This window comes from Python bivittatus, unplaced genomic scaffold (genome assembly GCF_059951505.1).
Source record: "Python bivittatus isolate LINGU-HERP-01145 unplaced genomic scaffold, Pbiv_v1 ctg000020_np1212, whole genome shotgun sequence".
NCBI lineage: Eukaryota > Metazoa > Chordata > Lepidosauria > Squamata > Pythonidae > Python > Python bivittatus.
The window spans coordinates 97601789-97615239 of record NW_028277030.1 but is presented as its reverse complement, the minus strand read 5'-3'; the positions used below and the strand labels follow the sequence as shown (position 1 = coordinate 97615239).

General features: G+C 45.4%; 1 protein-coding gene across 1 annotated transcript in view; it reads left to right on the top strand.

The window, feature by feature from the left end:
• The first annotated feature begins 857 nt into the window (after positions 1-857).
• Positions 858-13451, top strand: part of DLK2 (delta like non-canonical Notch ligand 2) — a 20286-nt gene continuing 7692 nt past the window's right edge. Inside the window, exons 1-3 of the mRNA XM_088144972.1 lie at positions 858-1223; positions 5724-5825; positions 13015-13084. Of these exons, the coding sequence (XP_088001098.1) occupies positions 5753-5825; positions 13015-13084 (143 nt within the window). The 5' untranslated portion in view covers positions 858-1223; positions 5724-5752. The remainder of the gene's footprint in view (positions 1224-5723; positions 5826-13014; positions 13085-13451) is intronic.

The window sequence follows — 13451 nt, the reverse complement described above, 5'->3', positions numbered from 1 at the left end:
AGGGTACAGAACAGAGGAGAGATCCCCTAGGATCCTACTTTCCATTTCTATTCTGCTGCCATTATGTACATAAAAGGGTTTAAGCTGGAATAACCAAAGGCCACACCCTTTAGGACGGTCCATGGTGATTACCCACAGCATTGTTTCCAGTGGCTCTGGAAAGCTCTGGGCCTTTTGATAAATAATGTAGATTCTTGATGTTAAGGTGTCTATCTTTTATCTCTGTTCATGTCTCTTTCTCCCTAGTTTTTGCTTGCCTTTTGGCCCTTTCTGCCAGCTTTTGGAGTTTGATCAAGCTATATTTTTTGCTAGCTGAACTGAATGGCACGGGTGCTTGCTCTGGAGTGGATATAGGGACTGACTGGGAGCGTGCTTGGGTAATTTCCAAACTAATCTGGAAATTACCTATGAAAACTTTCCAACAAACATCACATCAGCTTTTGTGGACCACAATCTACCTTCCCACGTCTGATGAAATGGGCTGCGAGCCACAAACGCTTATGCAAAATGCAACCAGACATGTATGAAGCCTTTAGAAGGGCACAAGACTGTTTGCTGAAATGGTGGGGCCTCAGGTCAACAGGGTCACAGCATCCTGGAAGCCCTGAATTCGAATCCCGGAGGGGGAGACACTCAACAGGCCAAAGCGATAGGGCCAATTTTCATGCTGGGTCGAGAACGCGGGAGAGGAACTCCTGGTCTGGCCGGGAGGGAGGAGGAGGCGCCAATCCTACTCCGGGTTTGGAAAAAGGCGTCTCTCCTCCGCTCCCTCTTTCCCCCTCCCTCCCCCAGCATAGGCTAAAGGAGTCGCAGGTGAGAGGTGATCGGGCTGGGCGGGAGGGAAACGTCCGCCTGCGGTTTGGGGGCTCTGGGTTTCCTGGCTCCCTCCTCTCGCAGTCGTCGAGCTGCGGGAGGCGGCATGTCCCAGGGAGGGAGCAGGGATGTGTAGCCACACGCAGCCCCTGGCAGCCGGCCTGAGCGCGCACGGCGGCGGCGGCAGCAGCAACAGCGGCGGCGGCTGCCGCAGCAGCAGGAGAAGCAGCCGGAGGAGCGGGGAGGCTCGCAGGCAGCTTCGCCGCGCCTCCCGAACGCTCCGTGCCCGGGCAGGGAAGGGCATGGCAGCCTCCCTTCGCCGATCCCCGCGCTAGCCCCGAAGCAGGGAGGGAGGCCAGCAGGCACGCCCCCGGCCCGGGGGAAAGCAAGGAGCCGCCGCGATCGCCGAGGTGAGGAAAAGGGGAAGTTGTTTGGCTGCTTTGGCGCGGGGTGGGGGCATCCGAGGGGGGAGGGATGCGCTCAGGGAAGGGGGAGCGAGGGTGGCCTGGAAGGGATCCGGGGAAGCTGGGGAAGAGCTGCCGGGAAAGGAAGGTAGGTCTGGAATGGGAGGGAGGACCCACAGCGCGCGGGGAGGCAGGCGGCAACGGCAGCGGGAGGGGGACGGCTGCCAGCGCTGGCTGGCACAGGGGTCTGCCCTGCAGATGGAGGCACGCCTGGTTGGGGGGCTCTTTTCGGCGAGGGTGGGGATGTTGGGATGGCGGCTGGCGGCGAGCGTCCTTAGCATGTGCGCTGCGGCGGCTGGGAAAGAGCGCTCCTCCCTCCGCACCTGGAAGGAGCAGCGGTGCGTGTGGGTTTGGGAAGGGTCTGCCGCCCTACCTTGGGGTGGGGCTCTCGCGCGGAGGCTGTCAGAGATACATGTCTGCCAGGCAGCGGTGCTAGGAGCACGTGGGGCTGGGAGGGTGCTCGGTTGTGGCTCCTGCTGTCCTCCGTAGAGGCGCCCTTTAGGCCAGCGGGAATCCCGAGCGGAGCGGAGCCCGGCGTTGAATAGACGCGGCAACGCTTAGCAGCCGGAAGATCGCGGAGGCATCAGGCAGAGGATGTTGCCAGCGTAGGCAGAAGGCCTTTTTGGAGCCCCCTTCCCCCTCCCCGCCGTCTCTGAATGAGGTGGTTTATTCATCCCTCCTACAGTACTAAGGTCGAGGCAGAAGAATGACATATTACAATCCTCCCTCCTAGAAACGGATACAGGCAAGGTCAACTCTGCAGATGCTACCAGGATGGGGAGAACTAGAGGCAGTTGAGGACAGTCCCTGTCAAGTTGCCTTGCGTCCAGTTAAGTTGTGATACAGTTGGACAAAGCCATGTTGCTTTTTAGGGGTAGGCTTTAAACATCTGAGCTGTGCATGCGCATACAATGAACAAAATGACTACCATTCTGCCTAACAAGATTGGTGGTCACTCGGCTTTTCACACAGGTTTGTTTCTTGGCCAGGCTTGCCTTTGTACAGTTTGAATGATGCTTGCTCCTTTCCTGGAGCAGAGATGATCAGCGTGGAAAGAAAAGCTCAGGTCTAAAACCATGTTCTAAAGGAGAAGAAATTGCATCCATATTTTAGGATAACGTATAGATCCCCCCCCCCCCCCCGCTTTTAATACACTGTCTCAGTGCTATACTTTCTCCAACCTATCCCCTCTAGGTTGTCAGTGCAGCAACTCTAGAGGATCAATTGAAAATATTGGAAGTAGGGAAATCAGCATCTTATCTAGCCTCTTGATGAATTCTTGATTCAGTAACTCTGCTGTATGTAGTGATGAGTGACCCCACCGTATGACTTCCAATGATACTGCATAACCTGTATCCCAGAAAGGTACATGAGTATCTTTTTCATATGGCCCACCTAGGGGACTTCAATTCAGGTAATCCAGGGAAGCCATTTAGTTATAAATGAAAATGTTCCTTTGGAATCTTATTTGCTGTCTGTGAAAGGAATAGCTTCTCCCCAAACCATTAAACAGAGAGATTGAAGTGGCAATATTGAGAATATGATTTAAGTGATATTGATAGTTGAGAAAAATTTAATAAAAATTTATTAGTTAGAAAAGATGCTACCAGACTCCTCATGATTTTTGGTGACCATGGACTAACACAGCTCTCCTACAATGAAAATTGTGCTTTCAAAATGGTTCAGGGTATTGAGCTTCTAATACATTTAAAGGAGAAAACAATTAGAAAAATCATTGATTTACGATGGCTCATAACTTAGGTCATATCTCTGCTTTGAAGAGTTTATTGGGAGTGGAAGGGAGAAATGACCTTTTCAATGACATGTGGCATTCAGCTGGGGTCCTAATAGCTCAAGAGGAATTGGTTACCAACTGTTCATCCTTAATCCATAAATTATTTTATAAGATTCACAGGAATCATTTTGCCCATCCCTGATATGCAGCAGCTGTTCAGCAGCACAAAACACTACACCACAGCATAATACTTCAGGATAAGAAATGAAAGTCAATCTGCTAGCCAATTGGAACAACAATAGGATTTTAGGGAAATAGTAGAGTTCGGTTACCCACAGCAGAACACGACCAGAATTCTATATAGGCTCATAAAAATAACATCCTTTAATAATCAAACATGAATGGAATCTTTATTTGTAAACTCACCCAGAATATCTTTTCAACAAGAACACATCCGGCTTCATGAGATCAACGATTCTGAGATGGGTGCAATATGCTTGTAATGATATTCTTGTCTTTTCATATTGGTTGCTGCCTTGAGCTCTACCACCACTGCAAAGCAACAACAGTTTTATTTACCTTATCTGTGTTAGAGTTTTCTTTTTAAGACTCTTGGAATTGTCATTTGGGGAAAGTGCTGAGAATGTGGGGTAGAGAGCTTTGTTTTCTGCCCAAAACAAAGGAGCAGCTGGTGCCTCCTCTGTTCTGCATGCAAAAACAGGCTGGACTTGCTGTTGTGTTTAGTTAGCAGCAACAGTGGTTCAGCATCCTTTATTCAAATGGGAGGAGGTTATTTTAAGGGGCACAGGTTGGCACATCCTACTCTGCCTCCTCTTTACTCTGTCTCATTCTCAGCATCTGTTTCACACTCCCTTATGGATAAGGCTGCCCCTGCAGCATGGTGAATGACACCATTTGCAGGACCCCAGCCCGCCTGCATCTCTTAGAGTCTTCAAAGATTGCAGTCATATATTTTTTCTTATATCTTTTTCATAAAAGAAGGACTAAAATTGGTTCACTAACCTCCACCAGGCTTAAAACTCTTTTGCCCTTGGCTCCCCCAAATGCAAAATATAAGGCCAAAAATTCTACTCCTGCAACTCTAATTATAGTAATATATCCTTGCTATTCTATCTGCAATTCTTAGCAGCCAGACATTTTTTTTTAAATGCAGCCTCTGGCTGCAAAAGATTTGTCTGGCCCTGCCAAAAGAGGGAATAAACATTAAACCAATAAATGTCTGTCTGTGTGTGTTTGTGCGCACACATGCATTATGTATGTGTAAGTATGTGTGTACATGCAATCTATGAGGGTGCCCTAGAATTTGAAGAAAAGTTAAAAATGGTACCCTGGATATATTTTGTTCCAAGGTTGAAGAGAACTGTTGCGTCTATCCTTTCAGTGATATGGCCTACACTTACTGTATTTTTAGGGGGATGGGGGAGAGGAAGAGCGGCAGGCTGTGATGCAAAAAGAGTATATCATGTGTAGGTTGAGCTGTGATTTTGGTGGGAAGGGAGCTGGGGAGGTTGCCCAGAGTTCTCTGCTTTTTTAAAAAACTGGGTTGAGTTTCTTTTGGGGTTAATCATACAGCTTTGGAGTCTTTCTTGACACAAAGCAATGATATAGCGTATGAAGCAATGAAAAGCACTGACTTTTCACCAGGTGTGGTCAGTGAGGATTCCAAGGCTGCCAAAAGCAGCTCAGGTCACCTGTGTCCCTGGACTTTCAAGTTGCCCACCCTCGCTGGCACAGATAGTGTTATAGAGTAGCCACAAGTATGTTGATTGGAGGTGTTTGGAAGAAGGGGAAGAGCTGGCGTTCAGTAGGAAAGCACGTGCTTTCTGTGAGGGAAGATCTTGGGTTCAATTCCTGCCTCTCCAGATAGTGTATAGAAGGACTCATGCCTAAAACCTGGAGGTATGCAAGCTGGAGCAGGCTAACATTGCTCCTATTGACCAATATCCCTTAACGTGAGGGATTTCCAAATTTTTACGAGAAAAGGGATACAAATGTGATCCTGGAGTAAGTAAATCTAATGATTTTAAGAAACCATAATACTCCTTCAGAAGGGTAGACAACAGCTGGAAATAACCTTTGGTTGTTTGGCTGGAGATATGCAGCAGTAGGAATAGCTGTGACTAAGCAGCAGCATAGTTAAATTCATTCCCCAATTTTAAACTATACTCCCATTAAGTGTTCTTGTTCTGCCAGAGATGGAGAATTGTCAGAATCGCTCAGAAAATAGTTGGAATTATTTCTGAGCAGATAGTATACGGTTGAACTTTTAATCAGTAGAGCAACTCCATGACGTTCTTTTTGTGCTTCAACTTCCCTTCAGCTCCACGTGCGGCTATCTGTCCAGCACAGCTGGAGTTTCACTTTGGAACACATGTACCTTGACTTGACACCTTCAGAAGAATTGCCCTCTGGTTGATGCCCTTAGGTGCTTTTAAAGAAGGACTCGGGTTTTCATAGATATGGGGGCATTAATCCCCTCCCATGGAAGCAGGGAGAAAGGCTTGATGGTGAAAGGGTAGGAGGGATGTGTTACATTGCTTATGGAGCACACACAAGCTGATTCCTAAGGTAAATTATTTTAACATGTTTAACTTTGTAGCCATCAAAGTGTTTGGAATATGAGATGCTATGATAGCACTGCAGAGAATCCAGCAGAGATGGACTCTGATCTTGTCTTTGTGTTCTTGTAGGTGACTATCTCGGTGGGGCCACACTGATCATGCTCAGGAGTTTCTGTCTTCAGCTCATGTCCTTGCTTTGGATCCTCTTGGCCCATCACCACTTTACCCAAGGTGAGGATTAACTAACATTCACGTGAGCTCTCTAAACTGCCCCAAATAGAGAGAAAAATTTATTCTTTCATTGTATATATAACCTTTCTCTCTGAGTCTCATTTGGAGAGGGTCCTTCTCCAGGTGCCAAATAAGAACCTTCACAAAATCAGCATTCATGGCTTGGTGCTCCCCAAAGCAGAGAAGGGAGCCAAAGAAGAATTTGGGCCATGAGGCAAAAGAGTTTTGAGAACAAGGTGATGGCAAAGGAGCATTATGTAGAGCTCTTCAGATGTTTCCAAAAAAGTGCTTCGGATTGTATGCTCAATCCCAGAAAAATACACAGCTTCAAAGGCAGGCCTGTGTTTATGCTCCTGCATGCTCTGAAATAGTGTTTCTCAACCTTGGCAGTTTGAAGATGTGTGGACTTCAACTCCCAGAATTCCCCAGCCAGAACGCTGGCTGGGGAATTTGGGAGTTGAAGTCCACACATCTTCAAGTTGCTAAGGTTGAGAAACACTGCTCTGAAACATAGTTTTGGGATTAAATCTGAAGTGGTGCACTGCTCTGGTAAGTACCTATTATTTACTGACCTTCTCTTTAGACCAGAATATTGGAGCTACCTTCTTGGTGTTTGCTAGGGGAGGAATGGAATATTATCTTTTCTCCAACTGTGAGCAAATTGGGATCCCAGCTGGTTGCCTCTCTTCTATAACAGAATGACAGTATAGTACAAGGGTATACAGTGTGTGAAGGTAGCAGGGCAAGAGAGCATTGTCTAATTTTGGGCATGAGTGATGTTTGCGTGCACACAGACCCTAGTGTGAGTTAAGTAGGGAGCGTACCTATAATTGTCATAAGGTAATCCATCATAAAATCATTTAAGGGTTTCAATCAGAACGGTAGATGGGCTGGAAGTGAAAATTGCCTTCCTTCTTGTTTCACACAGTGATATCAATAACAGTTTTATATGACGCTCTTCTAACGATAGGAAATATTCAGAAATTTCAGAAAAATTAAAGTTAAATTGGCATTGGCAAAATTAAAAATTGGCATTGGAAAAGAAAAAGTTATTCCTAATCTCATTGGTTCGTGAGATGGTGGCACAGGATTACCTTGGATTCTCCTAGGTCTCATAGGAGATGTTTCTTCCCCTTTGAACAAATCCAAAGCAGCCTTAATAGGGAGCACATGTGAATGGAAGAATAGCTAGGGTCTTTTTGTTTCTCAAAATCCTTCACCTGAAACTTTTCACGTACAGTAAAGGGAATAAATAGGTGGAGGGTGATTTAGAGTGGAAATGCTTACTTTTCCCTTTCACTGTGATGTTTCTGTGCTTGCATCTGCAACGGGTTTGGACTGAAAACTTGCAAGTAATGTTTAAATTGAATTGGCTGATATTCAGGGTGTCTATTCTGTACTGTGGCGTATGGCCTGACTGTCCTGCGTCTGAACTGTGCCTTAATGCACTTTAAGTTTTTATGTAGGCAGTGACACCTACTGGACACTCTGTGGAAGGCCTTAAAACATACTTGAGGGCCAGAAATAATAAAGAATGGAAAACAGATGTTATATTGTTATTTATTTAGTCTATTTATAGGCCACCCATCTCATATACATGACTCTGGGTGGCTCACAATTAAAACAGAATAAAAGCAGTAAAAAACCAACCAGAGTTAAAAAAAACAACAAAAATGACATAAAAATGCTTGAACTTTGCCATAAGGCTAGGAAAAAAGAACTCTGATTATTGGCTAGATTAAAAATATAGTTTTGTTTTGTTTTTAACAGAACCTATCACAGTCCTGCCTGGACTGTGATAATCTCATTTCAAAGTTTTGTTGTTGTTGTTTCCCCTGCAGTATTTTCATATCTTAATCTACTCTTATTAAAGTTGTTCTTTGTTCTGGAAAGGACGTTGCTATTTGCAGCTGTACTATCTTCATCCTGGAGAAAACCTCAGCTTTGGGCAGATGTTTTGACACAGGACATGACAATTGGAAGAAGGATTAATTAACTCTCTTGCTTCATCCCAATCTGCTATCTCCCTGAACAGAGTTAGATTTCCATTTTTAAGGTATCCGATTGTTATCATCACATCATGGCTGATTTAGTTTTCTCTGCATTATCTTAGCTTCCTCCCTTTAGGAACCCTGTGGAAACCTTAGCATATCCTAGAGATACCTAACAGTAAATGATTGTCCCTCTCACCGAAAGAGAAGGCAGGGTAGCACTGTGCACAGGAAAGTAGGATGGAGATAAAACATGGAAAGAAATAGTGGCAGGAGATTGAAAGGCAGGACCAGAGGATGGCTCAGTTACAGCCTTGGAGGTACTTAGTTAATTAAAGAGAAATCCACACCTTGGAACACTTCTAATTCTGGTCTCAAGTGATGGGGCAAAGGAATGGAAATATTAGTGGCCTCAACACTGAAGGTGGAGGAATCCACTCCAGTTTCTAGACTGTTCCTTGGTTTTAGTTGCTTTAGGCTGTGCTGAGCAGTAGCCATTCTTCCTAGGTAGTACCTCTTTTTTCTCTCCATGTTACACTTCTCCATGAAGCTGATGGGAACCTAGAAGAGGCTAGGTTTTGAATCCTGAGTGCACGCTTTGCATTGAGCCATAATGTGGTTTTCTTGTTTGATACGAGAACCCAAGTGATTGAAGCTACTCTGCAAACCATGGTTAAACACAGTGTGGGAACTCAGGTAAAGTCTTATCATGGCTTTTTTTTTTAATGAATATTGCAGCCAGTCTTGTGCCATCTCTTGTAACATTGCAGGTTCAAGGTAGACATCACCACCACCACCACCAGCTGCTACTGTGTACACAAGAACCTTGTTGGGAGTTACAGACTATCTGTGGGCAACTGTTCTTATGACTGTTCTACAGTCATTCTGATTTTAACCAAAAATTGGATGGGCATGGAGGGGGGTCTCTCATCTCTGAGATGTGCCCTCCAGGTTTCAGGTGTGGCACCAGATATGGCTCTGGGATAGGGATGGGGGAGTGGCTATTGTTATCTGGGAGTCTCTGGGGGCCTTTTAGGGTCCTGCCCTAGACATAACTGGATGTGAGACCTTCTTTGTGAGATTAGTTATAGGGATCAGTTGAGATTGCTGCTCACTTACCTTCCTTCCTGCAGTGTAATGGCATCCCTTCCCAAGCTCCTGGACTCTGGCCAAGTTGGCAGTGGAGTTCCCGAGACTTATCGGGGAACTTCATCTTGCCTTCGTTGGGCCCAGAGTCTGAGGGTAGCTCGGGAGTTCATGGCCACCATGGACCTGGTTCAACTTATTCAGGACCTGACTCACATGGGAGCTCACACGCTGGATCTGGTTTTTGTTTCAAGACAGTGGAATTGTGATTTGAGGTGGGGAGATGTTAACATCAGTCCCTTGCCATGGGCCTAGAGTTCTCCATAGTCACCCCTTCATTCAGGGAGCCAGGGCCTATTTGATCATCCTACCTCAAGCAACTGATGGACCCCATGCAATTTCAGAGGGAGCTTGCACCTTTCCTCAAAGCACATGATTCAATGGAGGCCCTTGTTGCAGCTTGGAATGAGCACATGGCAGGGGCCCTAGACTGGATCATGCCCATGAGGATTCTGTGGTCACAGTTCTTGTGAAGTACTGTAGTTTAACTAAGGAGCTCTGAGAGATGAAGTGGCACAAGAGATGCCTAGAGTGCTGGTGGTGAAAGGAGAAGAGCAAAGCCAACTGAACACAGGGAAAAGCATTATTAGGACTTATCTCATGGCAGTAAGAGTGGTGAAGCAAACTTACTTCTGCACCCTTATTATATCTGCAGATAGCTGGCCAGCAGCCGTGTTTCAGGAGACCAGGTCCCTCCTGGACAAGGAGTAATGGAGGGAGCTCTTATAGGGCTACTGTGAGGAATATTCTCAGCATGTCAGACAAAGTTGCTCAACTTGCTGGGCAGGTCCTTTTGAAGTCTGTGCATGGTTATCTGGGAAGAGTTTGAGCCAGTTGATCCTTGTGGCTATGAGCTTGTCCTATACCCATGTCCCTGGTCAAGGCCTCTTGGGAGATGCTATGTAGTTGGGTCAAAGTGGTGGTTAATGTCTCTTTGCAGGAGGGAGTGGTGCGACCCCTTCTTAAGAGGCCATTGTAGGATCCAACGGCATTTTATGACTTTTGTCCAGTCTCCAACTTTTCCTTTTTAGGGCAGATTGTTGAGTGGGTAGTTGGCTCTCAGCTGCAGCGGCCCTGGATGAAGCAGATTATCTGTACACTTTTCAGGCTGGGTTCAGGTTGGGTTACAGTATGGAGACAGCATTGGTTCTGCCTTATGGGTGACCTCTGGAGGGCTTGGTATGGAGGTGGTGCAACCATGTTGGCCCACTTGGATCTTTTGGCAACATTGACCATAGTATTCTAGACCAGCTTTGGGGAGTAGGAGACATTGATTTGCAGTGGTTCTCCTCCTTTATTTGTTTATATATCAAATTTGTCACCACCCATCTCATTGAACGACTCTGGACTCCTTCCTGTGCAGCTGGTTCCATCAGTATTGGTGATGATGGGGAGCAGAGGTTTAGCCATAGACTCCTGAAATGTGGGGTGCCTCAGGGCTCAGGTCTTTCGTTGTTCTTTGACATCTACATGAAACCACTGGGTGAGGTCATTCAACAGCACGAGGTGTGGTATCATCAGTGCTGATGACACCCAATTATACATTTTCACCCCGGGCTGGGCAGGTGATGCTGTTGCAGTGCTGGCCCAGTATCTGGAGACTGTGGGGATATGGATGGAGAGGATGTGGCTCCAACTCAGCCCTAGCAACATGGATTGGCTTTGCTTTTTGGCTTCCTCGGGGTGGGTGATGTGTTATCTCTGGCTCTCAGTGAGTTAGCACTTCTCCAGATAGAGCTGATGTGCAATTTGGAAGTCCTCCTGGACTTGCAGCTCCTGCTTGAGGAGCAGGTGGCAGCCATGACTAGGGGTGGCTTTGCACAGATTCATCTTATGTGCCAAGTGTGTCCATTCCTGGACTGGGACACTTGCTCATGGTTGCTCATGCCTTGGTCACTTCCCAGTTGGACTACTGCAATGTGCTTTATGTGGAGCTGCCCTTGAAGACCACTAGGAAGTTACAAGTGGTCTAGAAGGGGGTGGCATGCATGGTGTTGGGTGCCCCCAGTTTGCCCGTATCACACCATTGTTGCATGAGCTTCATTGGCTTATAGTTTCTTTCCAGGTGCAATTCAAAATGCTGGTTATCACTTTAAAGCTCTACATGTCATGGGGCCAGGTTATCTGCAGGACTGCTTCTCCATCACATATCTGTCTTTTCCACCAGTTCAAATAGGGTGGGCATGTTCCAGGCCCCTTTCCTTAAATGCTGTTATCTAGTGGGATCTAAGAAGCATGCCTTTTCCATAGCAGCCACTGACCATAGAACATCCTTCCCCAGGGATCCAGCAGGCCCTCACCCTTTTAGCCTTCTGGAAATCTGTAAAGGGATGGCTTTCCCCCAGGCTTTGCAATAGGGTAAGGTCGGAGCCCAGGGATTGCATTGATCAATGTTGATTAAGGCATCAGGTTTTTAGCTTTACTGTTTCTTTGCTTTTTTAAACTTATTTTTGATATCTGCCCATAGTTGTGTTTTCATAAGATGGGTGGCCATAAAGTCTTTTAAATAAGTAAAAGTAAGTAAGTAAGTATCTTAGCTACAGCAGTGCATTTGACAAAGTGATTCATAATATTCTGAGCAGCAACCTAATTACGTGTGAGCTGAATGGCATGATAATTAAACAGATACATAACTGAGTTAAAAATCATAGAGTGCTCATCAATGGTTCTCCAGCAAACTGGAGTGAGATAATGAATGTGATGCCATAAGATTCAGCCTTCTACCACATATTTTTAATGACTGGGAACAAGGGGGTGAATGACACAAAATTGGGCAGAATAGTTAATATCTTAAAACAGGAAAGTAGAGTTCAGTATGATCCTGATAGGTTAGAGAAATGGGCTGAAAATAACAGAATGAAATTTAACAGAGACAAAAGTTACTCACTTAGGAAACAAATCAAGTGGATAGGTAAGAAATGGACATATTTGCCTTGGTAACTATACTTGTTTAAAAGGTCTTGAAATTGTTAATTACAAACTGAACGTGAGTCAGAAATACATTATGGTACAAAAAAGGTACACGTACTATTAAACTGCATTAACAGATGTATGATTTCCAAACAGTGGGAAATATAGCAATAAGTTTTTATCTTTTTCTCATTCTGGGCATCACACTTTAGGAAGAAGTCAGAGAAATTGGAACAGGTTCAGAGAAGGGCAACAGAGGTGATCAGTGGTCTATAAACTGAAGAAAGAGTGAAGGTGCTGGACATGTTTAGCCTTGACAAGACTGAAAGGTCATATGATGGCACTCTTCAAATGCCTGAAAGAATATCACTCAGAAAAAAGCCAAGACCCGTTCTCTACGATCCCAGAATGCAGGACATAGAATAAGGAATTGATGTTACAGAAAGGCAGATTTGGACCAAATGATAGGAAAATACTTTTTACAGTAAGAACGATTCAGCAGTGGAGCCAATTATCAAAGTGGTAGCAGGGCCCCCCTCATTAGTTAAATAGTCTAGACAGTAGCCTGGAAATGTTTATTTGGATACCTAAATGGCCCTTCATTTCTATGGTTCTGCAGACTTGAACTTTCAGGGAAAATGCCTAGGCTGAAATGATAAATGGACAGGACATTGTTATTTATCACACAGTAAAGGGATAAGTGAAGGTGGTCTGATACAGTGGAAGGCAGTGAGAGATATACATAGTTGGAAAAAGTATATGCCTGAAAGGAAAATGAATTCTTTGTATCCCAGTTCCAATTTAGGATTTCTAGGGAGAATAGGACTTTGACAAAGCTTCTATCTTTAAGTGCTTTTCCATTCTGTGAGAAAGAGAAGGCCATATGCAAAGGAATACATGTGCAGATTTATTCCACTGAAGCGAGTGGGGAATCCCAAGCAAACTGGTACTCCTTACATGCATTGTAATATGCATGCACAATCTTGGACTGGGGTCCCAGTTTTCTTCCGATTTGACCAGTCTGTACTAAAAGGGATCCTTACCATTATGTGAATTTTATGCTTTCATCCTAATCATGTTGATACAGTTAGCAACTGCATTCTTGGCTTCATTGTACATAAAGTTCTATGCTCTGTTCTAAGTTGTAGGTGATGACTGCAGTGACCACTGTAATTTGGCCCACGGCAGCTGTGAAGAGGATGGCAAATGCAGGTAAAACAATACTTTAATGCTACAGAATAAAGTACAGGTAGTCCTTGAGTTGTGACCATTCATTCAGCGACTGTTTGAAGTTATGACAGTGCTGAAAAGGAGACTTACAACCGGTCCTTGAAATTGCAGCCGTCCTAGCACCCCAGCAGTTGTGATCACGATCTGGGTGCTTGGCAACCCGTTCGCACTTATGACTGGTTGCCAAGCACTCCGTGATCACATGATTGCCATTTTCAACCTTTCCTGCTGGCTCCCTCCAAGCAAAGTCAATGGGAACCTGACAAGGAAGGTCACAAGTCCCTGGGGTAAGTCTCCCCCTCCCGGCCTTTCTTCGCTTACATGCACCACACCCTCCTTCCCCCCTTTA